This window comes from Psammomys obesus, unplaced genomic scaffold (assembly GCF_907164565.1).
Source record: "Psammomys obesus unplaced genomic scaffold, mPsaObe1.curated_primary_1811, whole genome shotgun sequence".
Lineage (NCBI taxonomy): Eukaryota > Metazoa > Chordata > Mammalia > Rodentia > Muridae > Psammomys > Psammomys obesus.
This window is the reverse complement of record NW_026596117.1, coordinates 2,643,990-2,665,025: the sequence shown is the minus strand read 5'-3', so window position 1 is coordinate 2,665,025 and position 21,036 is coordinate 2,643,990. Positions and strand designations below refer to the sequence as shown.

The following is a 21,036-nucleotide window of genomic DNA, read 5'->3' as shown; positions in this document are numbered from 1 at the left end:
TAAATCACACAAAGAGTTATATGGGAGGCAGGATTATTTGACTAAATCGTACAGATAGGTGAACCAAGTTATTTTTCAATGAAAAGTTTTGACAATAGTATGTCAAGTAGTATAATCATTGATGGAAATGCAAGGTTTTATTTGACAAAATTATGAAAGATTAAGCATAATTTAGAAGACACTAAATAATACATTTGTCTGTAAGATCAGAGACCAATACCAGGTGTTTGAAAACAGTGGGCACACACTGCCTTGTGGTTACATACCCAGCCAGTAGGAGAACTGAGAAGCAGACTGAGTCGTTAGAAACAGAATTACTTAGACATACACGGCAATGCAAGTACTTCTGAATCCCAGGATATAATAAAATGTTTCTTGAATTATTTCAAATGTAAAGCTTTAGTCCCACTTTATTTAATTGACTTCCAGATGTGGTGGTCTGGGTTTGATAACAGGCATTGGGTATTTGTTTACATATATATTGTAAAACATGTTAGCACATAGTGGAAAATATTAATCATTCCTCATATTTAATTGTTTACCAGCAATGGAAAATCAGAATCTATTCAGCTAATTCAACAACAAAAATTATAAATTTTAATGTTTTGCAAATAGTGTTAAGAATCATAAGATATCATAATATATTTAAATAACTCATATTTCCTATAAGTTGAAATACTGTCAATATATTTCAGGACATTTATGATATCCTTAAGTATTGGTTGATAGAATTCAGAACCCAAAGTTCATTTGAACAACATTATTAATTTAACTGAACAAAAATATAATTAAAAATTCAGAATTTATATTTACAAAGTTACCAAATAGTGGTTGTATCATCTATGTTCTGAATGCCTAGCAAAATTGTAACATACATTTTATGAAATTATTACTTGGATGAATGGATCAATTATACAATTTTTATGAAGAAGTTGCTACCCTCATCAAGGAAATTTCCCTCCGCAACAGAGAGCACTACAGAAACTCACGACCCGAGCTCAGTACCAATGGTTATATCTACAAAACACTCTGCACCAGGCTCAGAGAACAAAGAGGAAGTCTGCCCACGAAGACTGTTAAGAGACAGAAGATGAGGCAGGTTTCTATGAAACTACATCTCCTAATAATGTCAGAAGCTACAGCTATCAAGTCTCCCCAACATGACTTCCAAAATGTGAAGTGAACAAGGATGACACCAAAGAACATGTCTAATGAACAGGGAAAATCCCAGAGCACCCAATACTAGAAAAAGAACAATGAGCAACTTTTGGAAAGATGACAGTGAGAGAAGTAGCTTTCCCCAGTTTGGAAAAGGGCACCAGCTGGTTGTCCATTGCCAAATGGTCAACTCTGAAAATTCACATGCACATAACACCATACTGACACAAAAAGTTATGTTTAGGGCTGTATACATATGCTTATATGTGGGTGATAGCAATTAGTGGGGAAAAAAAGGAGGCCATATATTTGAAAGAGAGTAGGGAGGGATGTACAGAAGGGTTCATAGGGCAGAAAGGGAAAGTAGAAATTTTGTAATTATAGTTTCAAATAATATAAAACATAAAGCATGACCCCGCATACATATTGAAAAGCAAAATCTCAAATCAAAGCAGGACAGAAAAATTCAACTTGCTCAAAACGGATTTAGGGGAGAGAACTGCAGCAGGGTTTTACATCCATCTCTGCCCTACTGTGGGAAAGCAGAAGCAATGACCAAGACTACTAGTTTGAGTATAATCTTAATAAAATATTAAATCACTGGTTAAATATATTCGTTTATTAAAGGCCGAGCGCCTCTCCAAGCAGAGTTCCAACCGGCCACTGCACATCGGTAACAAAAATGTGGCACAAGCCAGATCGGGCCCTCCAGCATGTGAGAATGTATGTCCAGATTGTAATTCCCAGGAGAAAGCTGACAGTTTTTATTTTGCAAAGTTCCTATGTGTTATTAAAGTGACATTTAAAATATCCCTGTGTTTGATATATATCTTGATGCAGGGAAGTTTGAGATTAACTGAAATGAGTTTTTTTCTAATATTATTTAATTTTATGTGTACATACAAGTGTGGCAATGTGTATTTATGTACATCCCATGTGTGAAGGATCCACGTAGGTATGAAGAAAGGTCAGAGCCCACGGCACTGAGCCATCTGTGCAGCCCTACAAGGTCTTTTAAAATTTAAACCAAACTGTACTTCTTTTGAATAATTTTTTATGTAATATTCCTAAAGCTCATGAGGAAAACATTTCTTTACCAAATAATCTGGAAGAATTCCATTCTAGTTAATACGTTAGAAGTTGAGTATACCAGGCAAAACCAGGTATTGCCTTTAATTTAGTGTAAAACTTGTCTTTTCGACCATGCTTAATTCAAGCAACAGCTGGGGAAATTCTGGGCATCAGTTCAGAAATTTTAAATGACTTTGTTAGGATTCAAAACGTTTGCCATTTGGTAAATTGCACAGGTATTGTAAAGGAGTGCATAGTATGAACTAGTGACCGATTCCTGTGTCAGTGACTGGCTACATTAGCCTTCCTTACTGTTTTAGAAAATCAAAAACTACTGCAGATTCAGAAAAAACAAAAACAAGGTATAAACTTTATCAGATTTATACCTTCATATATCACCTCACCTAATACCGCATGATTTCCATGTTGCAACTATGAAAACTCAGGGATCATTTCTAGAACAAGCTACAAACCTAGGACAATGGAAAAAAAAATCTACCAGCAATCTATGTGGCTGGCCCTAAATAAGAGTCCTAGCAATGGAGTTTAGGGAGCCTGAACTGGTGATCTCCTATAACCTGACAAGATTTCCGATGGAGAGATTGGGACACTAACTTAGCCACAAAACCTTACACCCATAATTTGTCCTGCCTACAAAATGTACAAGGGTAAATGATCGTGCAGAGAGAAGAGCCAACCAATGACTGGCCCAGTAGCAGACCCATGTCATGAGAGGAAGCCTGCCCTTGACAATACTGATATTCTGCTGTACTTGCAGAAAGGATCCGAGCATAACATCGGTGAGTTGTCACCCAGAAACTGAAGGAAACTGATGCAGAGACACAGTCAAACATTAAGAATAGCTTCTAGACTCTTATGGAACTCAGAGACGAAGGTTTGAAGGATCCAGAAAGGTCGAGGACCCAAACACACCCATACACACAAAACAAACAACAAACACTATCACCACCACCACCATCACCAAAAAAAACAAAAACATAAACAAAGACCAAAACAAAACAAAAACAAAACTATAGAATCAACTCACCTGTGTCTATGTCCATAGAGGTTCACAGAGACTGAACCACCAACCAGTGAGTATGTATGTGATGGACATAGGTTCTCTGCACAGATGTAACACTTGCATGGCTTGGTCTTCACATGAGACATCTAAAGAAGGAGCAGGGGCTGTCTCTGACTACATTGTCTGACTTTAGATTTCTTTCTCCTAACTGGGCTGCCTTGTCTAGACTCAACAGAAGATATGCCTAGTCTTACTGCAACTTTATTAGTCAAGGCTAGTTGATATCCATCACACACCTCCCTATTTCTGGGCAGAAAGGGATGGGGTCGAGTTAGGGGGTGTGAGATGGAAAGACTGGAAAGTGAGGAGAGTGGAGAAATTATGATCAGGAAGTAAAGTAAATAAATAAATAAATTATTTATTTATTTATTTATTTACTTATTTATTTATTAGCTAACACCAAGCAGAGTATTGTTTTTTTCGTTTGTTTTCCTGTCTGCTTTTTGTTTGTTTTTGTTTTTTTTCTTTCTGCTTGGTGCCGGTGGACCAGAATGTAAGCTATCAGCTACATCTCTAGTGCCATGCCTGCTTGACTGTTGTCTTGTTTTGCCATGATGATCATGAACAGAGCTCCTAAATCCTCTGTAAGCAAGCCCTCAGTCAAATATTTTTCAACATAAGATGTTTTGATCTTGGTGTCCCTTTACAACAGAACGCTAACTAAAACAGCCAGGAAGAGTCACAACAATAAACTCAGGTATAGTGTATTATTTTTCACAGCCATATTGTCAACCTTCAATATAAAGTCATGGTGATTCTGCAAGAGAGAAGTGTGTGTTTCACTACTTCATTGGCTAAATGATGGTGTATCTTCATGCTGATACCTAACTGGAGAGGAGAAGTCAGTATATGCAGATGTAAGGATTAAATTTCAGTGTACTACTTGATACGGCTACTATGAAAACGATAGTATTTGGATGCCTATGAATCATTAGCAAGAACTGAGGCAATGAGTACTCCTTTTGACCATCCTGGATAGCTGTTGAAGTGGTAATAACCTTATTTTTGAACCACATTAAGATAACCCAATATTAATATCCACTTTATATATGGTATTTTGATCAGAGGAATCATAATCTACATATTTTAAGTTTGCAAAATATTTTAAAAATGATATGCAAAACAAATACAATACCCTGTCTTCCTACTGTTTATTGTTTTTAAACCTTCTTTTTTAATATAGCATTAAAATAATATTGTTATAGCTTAAAATTTCCATTCTTTATTATAGCATTAAAGAAAACAGGGCACATGTTTAATAACATGATTATTTTTCAGAATTATTTTCATTCTTATATCTTTCATTGTACCAAAGGAAGGGATAGTTGATGAAAACTTAATAATTTTGCATTACCTCCACTCTCATTAATAATAGCACAGCCTGTGATCATTTACTTATTACAGAGTTGCTTGTTATAACCAACTAAACTTCATGTATGCCAACATGTTCATACAGCCTTGCTTGAAATAAAACTTTTTTAAGTAGCTTTTTATTTGTCTTTTCCAGATGTACAGAATTACAGTAGAATAAATGAAAGGTTAGGTCAGGCATTCATGATGTTATACTCATATTTCCATCCGTCTACTTTCTAGTTGAAACATTAAGCAATATTAGGGGAAATTGGAAATTTGTTCAATTAATTTAGATTCATATGTTAGGGGCTTAAGCCTTCATTGTGCCATTTTGGGAGTGTTAACATCTTACAGTGGAAGACACATTAAACAGAAAGTAAATGTTGCCTTCCTCTTTTTTTATTGTATAGTTTTTATTATACAAGTTGCTTCCAAGCAATAGACAACTTTAGCTGCAGCCCAGGGAGTAGCACAGCCAGGTCAGCAACCACAAGGGTGGCTTTCCCAGGCTCTATGGAAATAATGAGCTAATAGGATGTTATTAGTTTTACACCAACTCATAACAATGGGATATAGATGAGAAGCTAATATTTCGCAACTATTATGTAAAAACATAAGAATGATGACAAATAAAAGATATATGATCAGTGACTGTTCTGAAGAGCAAACTGCATGAACAAACAAGGGCTGCTCCTTATCTTTCAAATAAAATAAATAGGACAGTCAAATAAAATAATTGAATACAGTGAATAATCCATAGGTATAAGATGCCAGGCTTTAGAGATACAGTTGAAATTGTATGCTAGAACGATTCATTTCACTCACTATATATTTTGGAAAAATTTTTCACACTAATAATTATTTTTAAGTGAAAACTAACATGGAAAGCTAATTGACACCGAAGCAAAGCTTCCTTGCCCTAACTCCTGAAGGCACTAATTTCCATAAGGTTTAGATATTAATATTATTTTTTTTTCTAAATCTGCTATTCTTATACTACAAAGACACCACCAACAGCACCAGCAACTATTAAAGTTCAGAATTTTGCCAATGTCCCAGCTCAGAGTAGTTTGCATCAGTGATGAATAAAAGTAACAAGTGGGGTGATTTGTATTCTTTCTTTGTGGAATTCCTAGAGTGAACTTGTTTCTTTGCTCTAGGAAGTCAAATTTGGAATTCTAAAGAAGATATAATCAAAGTGACACAATTTATTCATGTCTTCAGGAAAAAGAACGTGGTGACTGGTTAGAAGTTGAAGCTACAGAGAAAAAAGAATGAGTCAATCACTGGATAAAAGTTGAAACCACAAGCTGGGCATAGTGGCACATGCCTTCAATCTCCGCACTCTGGGATGCAGAGACAGGAGTATCTTGGTATGGTCCACAGAGCAAGCCCAGGATACTCAAGGAAACCTTGTCTCAGAAAAAGAAGAAGAAGAAGAAGAAGAAGAAGAAGAAGAAGAAGAAGAAGAAGAAGAAGAAGAAGAAGAAGAAGAAGAAGAAGCAGCCACACAGAAGTAAGAATTGCATGGTCCTTGGAAGCACAGCAAGTGCTTTTGTACCAGTCTTAAGCAGTAACGTACCACTATATTATCTGAGTTAATAATAAGTATTTATTTCTATTAATCTATTAGAAGTTCTTATATAGGAAAACCAACTGAAATCTGGCTTAAAATTAATAATAAGTACAATAATTTTAAATCATTAATAATAAATGATAACAGATTTACATATATGGCCACTATAACATTGGCACACCCCTTAGAAACTACTCTTACAAATACAATATCTTAACATTTTTAGGTAAAATACTTATTCATATAATTTGACTATTTAATATTAAAATCTGAAAACACTTAAATTGTTTTAAATGTAAAACTTCATAATGAACCTCTACCTCATACTGTAACCCTCTCTAAGTCTGGTTACGAAGTGATCTCCAAAGATTGCTAAATTTGGTAAGTCCATGATTAAAAATTTCATGAACTACACACACACATACACACATACACATAAAGAGAGAGAGAGACAGAGACAGAAAGACAGAGAAACACAAAAATGAGACAGACAAGCACAGAAAGACACGCATACATAACTTATCTTCTGGTCATCTTTTTGTTCTCTCTCTTAGTTCTACAATTAGTGAACACTTGCTTTTTCAATATGAGAAACAGAATCATTTATTGTTCAAAACAGTTAAGTATTTTATGAAACTTTACTCACTTACTATCAAGTATAATGTCTGACATGTTTTCATTATAACCTTTCAAATTTGTATTAATAAATTGTAAAGATGATTTATGAAATTAGTGAATATATAATTTCCATCTTCAAAATTTAACTACTATCTAGCTCAAATATTACAGGGAATAAAATGTTAACAGTCATAATATAATAGTCTTATGATTTTATATCAGTCATTGCCTACCTCTTTGACAGAATGAATTCAGTAACTAATTCTTAAAAACAGAAACCAAGAAAAGACAAAATGATGGCATCACATATGGATCATTAAACAAGGGCCAGGCATTGTACTAAACATAAAATGATTGTCACCTGCAGGGTTTATGACGTGCTAATTCAGTAAGTAGTTTGTTTACATAGCATGAGGAGGACAAAAGGGAGGAAGAGTAATGGAAGAACAAGAACTTGATTCTGGATTAGTGTATTTAACTATTTCAAAACATGGTAACTGTATTGCTGCTAAGGAGAAAACATTTTCATGAGTTAGTGATGTTTAGCACATATAATATAAAGATAAAATCATAGCTGAACATACATTTTCATGAGTCCTATATTGGAAAACTGTAACAAAAGATCAATTGAAAGTTGTTCATTTTAATATACTTGAAGAGGAACTGAGTTTTACCTCTAACTGTAAATCTGTGATTTTCTCTATAATTTAATAATTTTGTGGAATTAAATAAAGTACTCTTCGCACAACCCCAACTGATACTAAATAAGCACAACTGCCTACGTTCAAGTTGTGACGTATTTTTAAGATAATATACAATTTTTAACTGAATGTACAGGCTTTATTTTTTCCAGTTCTAACATTCAGCACTTTCTATTATCAGCTAGCACTAAATGCGTTTTATATATATAAATGTGTATGACATAAGGCAATGTTCTTGAGGTAAAGGGGAAACATGGGTCTTTAGAGGGAGGCCGTTCTCACACTATGCACACACATAATGTGTATCACCTCCGATATTTAAGCTGGAATGTGTTCAATGCATAACACGAGCTGTGTGGATTCAGTTCAAAAAGTGCTCAGTCACCCTCCTGGATGGTAATGAGAGGTTTCATGTTGCATTCCTTGTGCTGACTTTCGAAAATCATTAGCATTAAGATCGACACAGAGGCTAGAAAAGAGCATTTCCAGAAAATTGCACAAAACACTATTGGTAAAAATTTACATGAATCCTCTAGGATGTTATCAGAGAGACCTTTTTTTCAGTGTGTGTGTGTGGGGGGGGGGTTGGTGTACTGGGATATAAGATCACAAAGACAACAGTGGCTAGGTTCCAGAAGACAATTTCAGGCTGAGCAGTTTGGGCCATCATTTCCTGCATTAGTGTAAGCTGGGAGAGCATAAAGGAAAAAAGAGCATAGAAAAAGCAGTGAATGGCAAAAGCCTCCAATCTTTGTGTGAGAGAGGAGGTTTGAGCATTCTCCCTTTTCCCCGCTGCCTTTAATGGAAATAATCAACAGGAATGCTGGATGATTACAGTATATTTTTTCTCTGTGGGAGAGGGAGATTATGTACTCAGAACCATAAAGCATTTGCTTGCAAAATTAATTCAAATTGACTTGCATGGGAGCACTGTCACATGAATTTAAAACAGCTAAAGGATTTTTCTTTTCTTTTCTTTTCTTTTTTCTTTCTTTTTTTTTTTTTTTTTGGATCATGATAAACAGCAATCAAACCACATGGAAAAATACCTGCTGTTTGGGCCTCGGGGACTTCTGGGAAGCTCAGATTTATTTAACATCTTTATTAATGAATGAGAAGATAAAAGTTGTAAAAAAAAAAAAAACAGAACATTAACTTGTGGGAAATCATGCAAATATCATGAGAACAAATCAATTTTTTTACTTAAAAAAAGTAATTTAACCTAGATTTTTAACACAATCAATACCATTTAGTGCAGAAACATTTTGACAGACATAAAATTCCTCAATATTACAAAATAAAGAAAGGGAAACTATTAATACTCAATATGAAACAAGTGGAGGTTATGGCAGATAAAAACAGGTTAGTAAAAGTCAAGGCACTTCATGGGAACTTAATCTCACAGGTGAGGTAAAAGTAACATATTTAATTCCTTAGAAATAAACATTTTTGTTGGTTTGCTTTGCTTTGCTTTTTTTTTTTTTCTTCAGTTTTCAAATGCTTGTGACAACTGGACAAGAAAATACAAAGAGGACATAATTTAACAAAACTATTATATGAAATTATAGGGGAAGATTTATACTGGGGTGGGGCAAAACTTGTAAACCATGATCTACAAGAGTGGAGGAGAGCTCCTCATAGAGAGATGCCTTCTTGAGGAGATAGTGTATAGATTCAGACTGAAATTAGGTTGCAGATTACAGGTGAGCAAAGGAGAAGGTATTAACACAAGATACTATATAAAATAGATAAAGTTTGAAATGAATAGATAAGAAATGAATAGACAAAATAATCAGTGACCCCTAAGGAACAAAGTTGAACCTCTTAAAGAACCTCTTAAAGAACTTTCTTCATAATTACTAAGTTTCCATGCGGGAAATCTAAATGCAAAAGCTTCAGCCTTTTAAACTTCAGAATATGTCTAATGATTACCTTCAATTTCTTAAATTATTGATCTTAACTACCTTCTAGATTAAATTGTGAATTCTGTCTTCTTAAACTATGATAAAACTATGCTACTTTGGACCAGGCAACTTCTTCATTGAACAGACATCTGTTTTATAGTTTTGAACGTCCTTTCCCCTTGGAATACTTTTCTATCACTGTCCATAAAGAATTTTTTTCTGTATAAACCAATGTGGTCTTGTTTCACACAGGTCATCATCAGTCTGATCTTAAGCATCTTCAGTATGCTTGTGTAGGACTCAGTGCATACTACTATCTTCAGTACAGTCTCATGGGCAGCTCAGTCTACTTGGGGATCTCCCCTATCAGTGAACTAGGGGAGGGGCATAGGATGGAGGAAGGGGCGGGAGGGTGGAACCTGGAGAAGATGAGGAAGGGGACTACAGCCAGGATACAAAGTGAAAAAATTGTAATGAATAGTAATAATTTTTTAAAAATTAAAAAGACAGTCCTGTAAACACATGGCCAAAATTAAACCCTGGAAAAACTTCCCCTTCCCATGATAAAAATCAAAATGTAAGACCTTCGCTGTGCCCAGGTATTTCACCCCGTTCTTGTCTTTGTAGAACGTGTGGGACTCACTGAATTGAGGACCCAGATGAGTCAACCAGTTAATATTTTTATTGATTCAGAAAAAAAAACCCATGTAGGAAAGAAGAATTCTGATCGCCGTTCATTTTGCATAATCTCTCACTTTTAAGAGTGAATAATGGTTCTATGTCTTCAGAGAAATCAGAAAGTAGGACAGAGTGAGGCAAAAATATGAAAAGCCATAACCTCTGTTTTGCTGTAACTACTATGTAAGTTTAATCCATTTTTTTTCTTTCTCTCTAGGCAGACCAGGCATGTCTACCTCCATATATACATATATATATATATATATATATATATATATATATATATATATATGATTTAATACAATACCTACAGTCTCCTTAAAATGAGTGTTATTATAAATTACCATACCAACCTCTAAATACAGTGAAATGAACTTAATAGTGATATTTATTCTCTCTGAGATAACAAGAAAATTTTGCAAAAAAAAAAAAAAAAAAAAAAAAAAAAGAAGAAGAAGGTTTCAGCGCAACTCTGACACTCTGACACGAGGCTCCTGCGAGGCTCCTGGGAGAGCTGATGCTTCCACACCCTGTGCCCCAGGAAGTCCTGACAGCCCCATAGGGAATGACTAATTCCACAAAGTACAGGGACAGGTGTGTGCATTGAGCATCTCCAACAACAGGATGTGGAAAAAAAAAGAGTGATGGAGGAATTCTGAAGACCTAGGGGTATAATCTGTTTTTAGCGAACATCCTGGCCATTAATTTTATTCTCATGAGAATAAGCCTTGGAAACCGTTACTAAAAATTTCCTGAGAACAACTGTTTCTACCCATGCTAACTACCTATAGATTAATCAATGGCAAATGTTCCAGAAGGTGACTGAAATGGCTCAAATGTAATTAAAGTAAAGCAAAGTACAGCTTCATTAAGTGAAAGGACAAGCTGGTGACTATATGATCATGGCTTTGAAGTTCAGCACAGGAAAGAAGGGGACAGAGAATAGATTCAATACTCGGAGTGACTCGTTTATGGTTTCAAGGCCTCTGTGTAATGGGAGACTTGGATGCTGAGCGGACTCTGTAGCTCCTAATGCTTAAATTTAAGTAAGTTGCTCACCAACACATAGCCTTGCTTTCCTCATCTACAAAGCGAAGCACTGAGTGAATCTCTGTACACTTCCTCAGTTGAATTTTAATGTCAGTTACACATTCATGTGCTGACGGCACAGGTTTTCCATGGCTCTACTGAATTCAAAAGAGAAATGACATCACATGTGCAAAATACACAAAACTGTTTGAGTGACTTGAGATCCTGGTATGTCTGTGATACTTCCGAACACTTATATAAAGAGAAGACAGTGTTAGAAAAGACTTTATTTATCACTTTTTTTTTACACCGCTCTGTCTGAAATGCCTGTAAATGTGACACATTTTCAGTACCCAGTGAATGATGTTGAATTAATAAACACAGAAAACTCAAGTAACAACACATGCTGGAGAGGATGTGGAGAAAGGGGAACTCTTCTCCACTGCTGGTGGGAATGTAAACTTGTACAACCACTCTGGAAATCAATCTGGCGCTTTCTCAGACAACTAGGAATAGCGCTTCCTCAAGATCCAGCCATACCACTCCTAGGCATATATCCAAAAGAGGCTCAAGTACACAAAAAGGACATTTGCTCAACCATGTTTGTAGCAGCTTTATTTGTAATAGCCAGAAGCTGGAAACAACCCAGATGCCCCTCAACTGAAGAATGGATGCAGAAACTGTGGTACATCTATACAATGGAGTATTACTCAGCAATGAAAAATAAGGAAATCATGAAATTTGCAGGTGAATGGTGGGACCTGGAAAGGATCATCCTGAGTGAGTTGTCCCAGAAGCAAAAAGACACACATGGTATAAACTCACTCATATAGACATACAACGTAGGACAAACCCACTAAAATCTATGCATCTAAAGAAACCAAGCAAGAGAGAGGACCCTAACTAAAATGTTCAGTCCCCATCCTGAAAGGCAAAGAGGATGGACATCATAAGAAGAAGAATTAAACAGGAAACAACCTAGAAACCTGCTACAGAGGGCCTCTGAAAGCCAGAAGAAGAAATCAGGAAACAAACTAGGAACCTACCACAGAGGGCCTCTGAAAGCCTCTGTCCTGCAGACTCTCAAAGCAGATGCTGAGCCTGATGGCCAACTGTCAGGCAGAATGAATGGAATTTTATGTAAGAAGTGGGAAATAGCAAGAGCTGGAGAGGACAGGAACTCCACAAGGAGAGCAACAGAACAAGAAAATATGAACACAGGGAACTTCCCAGAGACTCATACTCCAACCAAGGACTATTCATGGAGATGACCTGGAACCCCTGCACAGATGTAGCCCATGGCAGTTCAGTGTCCAAGTGGGTTACCTAGTAATGGGAAGAGGGACTGCCTCTGACATAATCTGATTGGCCTGCTCTTTGATCACCTCCCCCTGAGGGGGCAGCAGCCTTGCCAGGCCACAGAAGAAGACAATGCAGCCACTTTTGATGAGAACTGATAGACTAAGATCAGAAAAGAGAGGAGGCCCTCCCCTATCAGTGGACTTGGGGAGGGGCATGCATGCAGAAACAGGAGGGAGGGTGGGATCGGGAGGGGAGGAGGGAGGGGCTTATGGGGGGATACAAAATGAATAAAGTATAATTAATAAAAAAAAGTTTCTGTGGCTTTTTATCAACATATCTCTAGAGTCATACATGAAAAATATGGGGAAGGTTTATGTGGGAGAGCTAGGGACTGTAATGCTATCTAATAATTTTGTGATAATTAAAAGAAATGATAAAAGAAGAAAAGGGAAGAGAGATAATGTTACTATCCTAGAAAACACATGCACACACTCAGAGAGAGAGGGGGGAAAGTGGGGAGAAGGGATGGAAGCAGGGGGAGAGGAAAGGGAGAGGAAAAAGGAGATTATTACATATGTGACAGCTAAATGCATCTGCTGAAATCCAATGGCTTGTTCTAATTAAGGCAATGGAGTAGAAAAAAAAACATTTTATTTTGTAACAACAAAGAATTAAAAAAAAATCAAGTCTTTTGTTTTTTGTTTTGTTTTGTTTTTGGAACAAAAGGAAATGGTAAAGTTTATATTCAGTGTCAAAAAAGATAGCTGTCACCAGTTAATAATTTTGCAGAAGGACAAGAGATTCCCAGGTGGAAAGGGAGTCACACAGGAAAAAAAAAAATGTACTCAGTTTTTGTTTTTGTCTTTTTAAACAACTGTCTTCTCTAGTATGCCTGCACCTGTTGGGGGCGTGGAATACTTCTAGCTTTAACTTTCTGAAACACATGAATAAACAGAGACTAGAAATTCAGGTTTTATGTGCGGTATTCCAACTTTCAAGCAATGACAATGAGTGTGTGTGTGCGTGCCTGCGTGTGTGAATGTACATATGAAAATGATTCAGGGTTAAGAGTGAAAAGGCTTGTGTCTACTCTGGCCTCAGCACTGGGATCTCTTCGCCCTCAGACTCTTGCAGGCCCCATGAGTGCTGTCACGGTATCTGTGAGTTCTATGCATCTGTCCTGCTGTGTCTAGAACGCTTTTTTCCCTTACTGGTCTTCCATTCCCACTGACTCTAACTCTTTTTCTCTCCTCTTCTACAGAATTCCCAGTGCTCTGAGGAAAGGGATTTGATGGAGACTTCCCATTTAGGACTGAAAGATCCAGTGTCCCTCACTCTCTGCAAACTGTCTAGTTGGGGTTTCCTGTATGTGTTCCCCTCTAGTGCAGAAGGAAACTACTCTGATAATGAGCATAGTTTTTTATTTATTATTATTGTTTTGTTTTTAATGAGTGTTTTGGATCTAAATTCAGGTCCTCATAATTGAACCGGAGGCACTTTGGTGATTGAGATATTTCCCAAGTTCATAAAAAAATCTCATATATGTGAAACAAAAAATTTAATTTTAAGTATGTGCTCCTCTAGGTTCCAGATTTAGTATGCGCTTGTATTGGAATGCAGTCATGATCCAGAGAACCAGTATTTGGTCAATAAAGGCCTACAAATATGACTATGGTCCATAAGACTGAGTTGTCCAGTAAGAGTCAATCCAGAGCAGTTTCAATAAGTACTCACCAAAATGCATCTACAATGACAAAGTTAAATGTGACATGTCTTACTTAGACTGTACTCTGTTATTAAGTGATATATTACAGCACTGTATCAAACCACAAAATCATGGCATAAACTATTCTGAAATCAATTACTGTTCCTTAAAACATTCTTGTGCAGTGAAGATAAATATAATTTATCACTTTTCATTTTCGATCAAAGTGAAATAACGTTTGAGAGACACTAGTATAGTTTCCTCCAAAAAATAGTGTTTCATGTCTTTATAACCCATTTTTTTTAGATATTTACAGTAGAAAAATATTTCTGATAATTTATGTTCTTTCAGAATTTATTTAATCAGAAAAAAGTGCTAATTTCACCTTAAAACTAAATTTACTTTTCATGGGTACATATTTCTTGCTTGAATGTTGTTTCTTCTTTTATCTTTTAAACAAGCTAAGAATTAACTCTGCTATCATGGTCTTTAATGAACTGATCAACAGTACTGAATATTTCTTATACCTGGCGAAATGTTTCTCAAATAATGCTTCCTCAGTGTTCATTCGTTGGTTTTGATAATTTAATTACATCTGCGAGTCTTTCTGAGTTAGTTTTACTTATGTTTGTTGATGAATATGTATGTGGTTTTATTTCAAATATTATATTATGCCAATTAATTAAGCTCCACAGATCAGCCTTGTCCTTTTATGCCTCTTGTAGTGCCTTTTCTTCACTCCCTTATCAGTTTCTCAGGCAGGATGAGTCCTCCTGCTCTATTTTCACCCTTTCCTCTTCCTAACTAAGCCCATTGTTCGGCATTTGCAGTGGATACTTTATTTTAGGTTTTACATATTTTTTTACTCTTTATAATGTTTCTATATAATACAATCAATCTCTATTGGCATTTTGAATTAGATGAGATATAGCTCTTATATTTTCTTCAGTATTACTTTTTTCTTTTAGTCTTTTTATATGTTTTACATCTCTTATTAAAGTTGAAGTCTTCACCTAGTAAATCAACTTATGGAAATTATCAACACATTTTTTTATTGATTACTTTCACCTTATGTGTTAACAATACATTGCTGTTTCTTGTACTGACTTTAGTTTGTGTTGAAAACTAGGCATTTTAAACATGATGCTGGCCTTTGGCAACGTCAACTCTTCCCATAATCCAGGATATGTGCCTTATTTGTATAATCAACATTCTAAAATAATTCTCAAAACACTATATTTTCCAATGTGTCTATCCATGTGATTGTTTAATTAAACACCAGAAAATACCTGACAGATATAAAAGCCAAAACAAAAAACAAAAACAAAAACAAAAAAAACAGAAAAATCCTTTACAAACATTAAGTATTCTCATCTTCACAAGTGACTGTGTGTGCTTGTTGACAGATTCATTCAACATTTATCTAAGCAATTGCCTTTGTTTTTCTTTTATGCAGAGCCTTGAGGCCACTCACAGGTGAAAGAAATCATTCTTGGGTCTTAATGGAGCAAGTCTAAATCCTTGGCAAGTGCACAATCCTCCTCTTCAGCAAGCTGTTCTAGTTCGATAACTTTTCTTGAATGGCTAGTTTAGTATTAATTCCAAATTTTACCTACAAATAAGGAGGTATTTGTCTTTCAAACACATGCTGGTCTACATAGAAATATTAGACTAGGAGAGTTCAAAGTCATATCAAATTAAGATCATGGTATTTGACAGTCTTCTAGGAACTTAGCAGACATAAAACAATGCCAGTTCTTTACAATTGGGATTATCAACAATTCCTTTCCTCTCCTAGTGTCCTTTTCATGTGCCTTCTCAACACGGTACTTCTCACTGTGCTGGCTGAATTATTGTTTTTCAGAGATTTTTTTTTTTTGGAGATTGACAGGTGGAAAGAACACAGGACACAACTTTTCCAACAAAATTGAGGGTAGTTTTGTTTTGTTTTCTTGAATAAATGATCTCCAGGTTACTATCAGACTTTGGTCATTTCTAGACTTTAAAATCATAGATTCTGACTATCTTTTTCATTACCTCTATGAGTTTCATAGAGGAGAAAATTTATTAGAGACCCATATTCTATGACTTTTTGTTGACATATTCCAATGACATTTCTCACACAGTATGATGCTGCTTAAATAATTATAAATTCCACAACCTATTTAGATTATGTTAAAAACTTGTACATTTCCCCCTATAGACATTTAAATTTTAAACATTTTAAAAAATGAGAGTAATTCCAATTCCTGTCATCTCATATATGGATGGCTCTTAACAAAACTGAAAATCAAGGTTCCACACATATTCTTCCACTTGTAAAGCAAAAATAATCACTAATTTTCTTCAAATTATCTTTAGTGTACAGGTCTTTAGTATGCAGATTATTTGTACCAAAGAAAATATGATGCATAAAAACTTATAATCATCCTGAAAAAGAATGAATGTTGTTTTAAAATCTGTAAAGAAACCTAGTGTTATCCCAATAATTGTAATTAGAAGAACAAGTACCATGACATTTTGGGAATGTTGGAAAGAGCTTGGCCTGTATACAGAGACCTTTGTTTGTCTATAAAGAAATGGTACAAGAAATTAAGCAGTGCCTCCCAAAGTTTCCAAATGCCCCACACCCAAATTTTCCCAGTCACATACACACACTCATTCATACGTATACTTTCTCATCTATAAGTACCGCACATGAACCGATTATGCCGCTGGAGCCTCTGCAGATAGACACTTTCAACATTCTGCTTTAATAAATTCTCAATTGAAAAGGTGTTAAAGGGCCAACTGAATTCAAAGAGAATATTTGCTGAGGGCTGTAAAATTTTAATTATAAGCTGCATTTCCATCATATTTTCAGAAAGGATATCTGATACAACTCATTAAATACAACATTTTTGGAGTGTATAAATTTTCAAAGTCCAACACACACAAACACCCATGCAATGACTTATATTTCACACAGTATGATACTGCTTACATAATTATAATTCCACAGCTATTTAGATTAGACTTGTATATTTCTTCTTATAGACATTTAAATTTTAAACACTCCTTTAAAAAAACTAATAATGCCACTTCCTCTCATCTTGTGTATGAATATAATAACAGTTGTAAGCCTTTACAAGAGCAAAAGGAACAAAATAGAATGTAAGAAGGTTAAAATGACACAATAGTTTCCATTATATTGATAGTCATTTTACCAGTCTCACACACTTTTTTTTTTTTTTTTTTGCTTTAGATTTTAACATCTAGACACTATTACTTTTTACATTGTATCAATGATTGCAACTATAACTTGAAGTACCAAAATAATTTGAGGTTGCTGAACTGTCTAAAAGCAAAACGATATAAGGATTATTAGCCCACAATTAGGAATTTTAACGATGAATATGGCCTGTTTAACAGGCTTAAAAGTAACTTTCTTAGAATAGGACTGACTTGGTCTGTTTTTCTATTGCTGTGATAAACGCCATACCCTAAAGCAACATGGGAAGGAGAAAGTTTATTTCGCTAACTTCTTCTGAGCAGTCTTTGAAGAAAGTCAGGGCAGAAACTCAAGAAGGTTCTTTTTTGGTTTTGCTTTTATTTTTATTTTTTTATATTAATTACTTTATTTACTTTGTATCCCAGCTGTAGCCCCCTCCCTCATTCCCTCCCAATCCCACCCTCCCTCATCTCCTCCCTGCCCCTCTCTAAGTCCACTGATAGGGGAGGTCCTCCTTCCTTTCTATCTGACCTTAACTTATCAGGTTTCATCAGGACTGGCTGCTCTTCCCTCCAGGGTGGGGAGGTCAAAGAGCCATCCACTGAGTTCATGTCAGAGACAAATCCCTGTTTCCTTTACTAGGACACCCACTTGGATGCTGGGCTGCCATGGGCGCCATCCAAGCAGGGGTTCTAGGCTATATCCATGCGTGGTCCTTGGATGGAGAATCAGTCTCAAAAATATCTGTGCCCAGATATATTTGGTCCTTGTGGAGCTACTGTCCTCTCTATATCTTACTAACTTCCCCTTCTTTCATAAGATTCCCTGTACTCTCCCCAACGTTTGGTTATGTGTCTCAGCATCTGCTTTGATACACGGCTAGGTAGAGTCTTTCAAAGGCCCTCTGCAGTAGGCTCTTGTCCTGTTTCTTATTCTCTCCTCCTTCCAATGTCATCCCATTTGTCTTTCTAAGTGAGGATTAATAATCTTACACCGGGTCCTCCTTCTTGTTTAGCTTCTTTAGGTGTACAGATTTTAGTATGTTTATCCTATCCACTTATAAGTGGTCTAGTATCCACTTATAAGTGAGTATATACCATGTGTGTCTTTCAGCTTCTGGGTTACCTCACTCAAGAAGGTCTTTTCTAGTTCCCACCATTTGCCTGCAAATTTCATGATTTCCTTGTTTTTAATAGCTGAGTAGTATTCCATTGTGTAATGTACAACAATTTCTCTATCCATTCTTCCATTGAAGGACCTCTAGGTTGTTTCCAGATTCTGGCTATTACAAATAAAGCTGCTACAAATATGGTTGAGCAAATGTCCTTGTTGTGTAGTTGAGCATGTTTTGGATATATGCCTGCTTTTTAAAAATTTACAAAAGTGTTGCTATTTTTAACATAATATATCTTATATATATAATAAATGTATATATATAATCTTATAATGACATCTAATTTTCATCTTAAAGAGTTTACTATAATGTTGCAATAAAATAATTTAATAAAATATTAATCCTAAAATATTTTAGCAAGATATTCTTTTCTGAAAACATTTCAGTGAAGAAAAAATAAATCAAAATTTGGCATGAAACCTCTGAATGATGATAGAACTGAGGACCTGACCTGTTGTTAGCTTGAATAGACTGTAACTGAATTTCTCGTCATGGTTTCAATTGTTTCAAAAATGAAATAAAAGATGATTTGATCTCTACATACGTTAACAATGCATACAGATAATATATTTCCTAAGTAACTTAACTATGCTAGTGGCAAAGCACTGAATTTCTTAGGTGCTGAAGGAAAATATTATTTTATGGAGAAAGGCTGAGAGGAAAGCTATGTGTTTGATATTTAGACACTGAAAACCTTTGCCTATTGGTTACTTTTCTGTAGTAACCAACTGGATAGAATACCTCACCCTCCTTCTTAACAAATATGTCCAATTAAATGTCAATCAAATATGACTACTTTTGGAACATAAGGGCTATGTTCTTAGGTTATGTTTTATAGAAATTTTCATAAGAACTTACCCCATTTTTTGGAAAAGCAATCCATCCAAGGTCCCCCATGACAGTGCGTGAATCCAATAAATTCACTAAAAAAGAAAAAACAAAACAAAACACCAAACTGAGTATATCCCTGTTTTACCTCTGTTAAGTCACATACTGCTTATATTACCAAGATTAGATTATGTTTTCATTATGAGGAATACAGGAGTTACAAGTATTATTATGATGAAAGGAAACAGCTGGTTTGTAATAAATGAATGGAAAATTGTAGCAAAAACATTTAAAGTATGTATAACCCTAAATGCTATTGTTACCAAATAAAAGAACTAGTTCAAATAAGATTCAAAACATAAGTCTTTAATACAAACAACAAAAACAACCCACTCAGAGTTAGCATTCATTGGCAGGCTTAAAAATTGCAGTTAAGCATGTTATGAATTTGCAAAAAAAATTACATTAAATAACAATAAACAGTTCGTAAGAATATTTAACATTTTATGACAATAACCAAATTTTTCAGTACAAGTGGAAATTTTAATTATGAAAAAAATCTGTGTAGTTTTACTCATGATGAAGATGCTGGCAATTCACAAACTTGTTGCTATAGTTTAGTGTAGCCTCAAATGTCCTCTACTTAGATATAACCAAGGCGAATTTTTAGAAATTCATGTCTTGCATTCCTAAGATTTCAAGAAATCTAAGACTTTTAGAAATTGCAGTATTGATATAAATACCAGCATTATAAAGGAACCAGTAGAGAAGGGCACATACTCATCCTCAGTATGCTACATGCTGTCCTTGTAAAATCAAACTAATTAAAAGGGTACACTTTAGTTAAATGCTTTCGGAACAGATCAAAGAAAATTATTGTTCTGCCTTTTTACATCTGTTTATATCCTGAATTCTTCTAGCTCATGATGTCACTGACTGACTTTGATCAAGATTGGTTTATGAAACAGAAGAGGGGCCACATGGATTATTTCCTGATGCTATCTTTAACACGCTCAAAAGCCAATATCTTAGAAGCCCAGCAAATTTAAGGTTATTATTCTGCAACCTTAAACCTGAAGTGTATAATGTTCAAGAGTTGATAGGCAAGGAAACAGGTTATCATACTATACTAAGGAAGTATGAAAAAATCACTATGAGACAGAATCACAGATGAAGTTGCTATTTTCTAAAACTAATGCTCATCTGGCATATAAATTTATTTCACATTAGTAAAACCCAATGAGAAAATACATACCCTAAAAATCAATTTAAAATATATAAGTATTTTTTAATTATACTTATAGGTATTTAAAATATGTAAGTATTCTGGAGTTTAATTGTTTTTTGTTTTCATAATTTTATAGATATGAGGTGCCAGTCATCTTTAACTCACTTTAATCATACTGGTTTCATGTTGTTTGTAGAACTGTTAGTTCCTTCAATTAATGATTTCTTTAGTGAAAAAAAAAATCACTAATTAAAGGAGAAAAACAATAGTTAAAACACAATTGTCCTGTTACCCGGATCATCGAAGTCCTGCCAGACATGACACTACACCTAGCTCCTTAGTAAGAGCCATGCTCTTCATTTTACTGTATTGTTGGCTTTTCTGCTCTCCATGTGAATAAGGTTACATTAAACATG

The 21,036-nt window shown here is 35.1% G+C and overlaps 1 protein-coding gene across 1 annotated transcript in view; it reads right to left on the bottom strand.

Moving 5' to 3' along the window:
- The window catches only part of Epha5 (EPH receptor A5), a 324,424-nt gene that overhangs the window by 268,734 nt on the left and 34,654 nt on the right, over window positions 1-21,036 (bottom strand). The window contains exon 2 of the mRNA XM_055629171.1: window positions 19,423-19,487. Within this exon, the coding sequence (XP_055485146.1) occupies window positions 19,423-19,487 (65 nt within the window). The remainder of the gene's footprint in view (window positions 1-19,422; window positions 19,488-21,036) is intronic.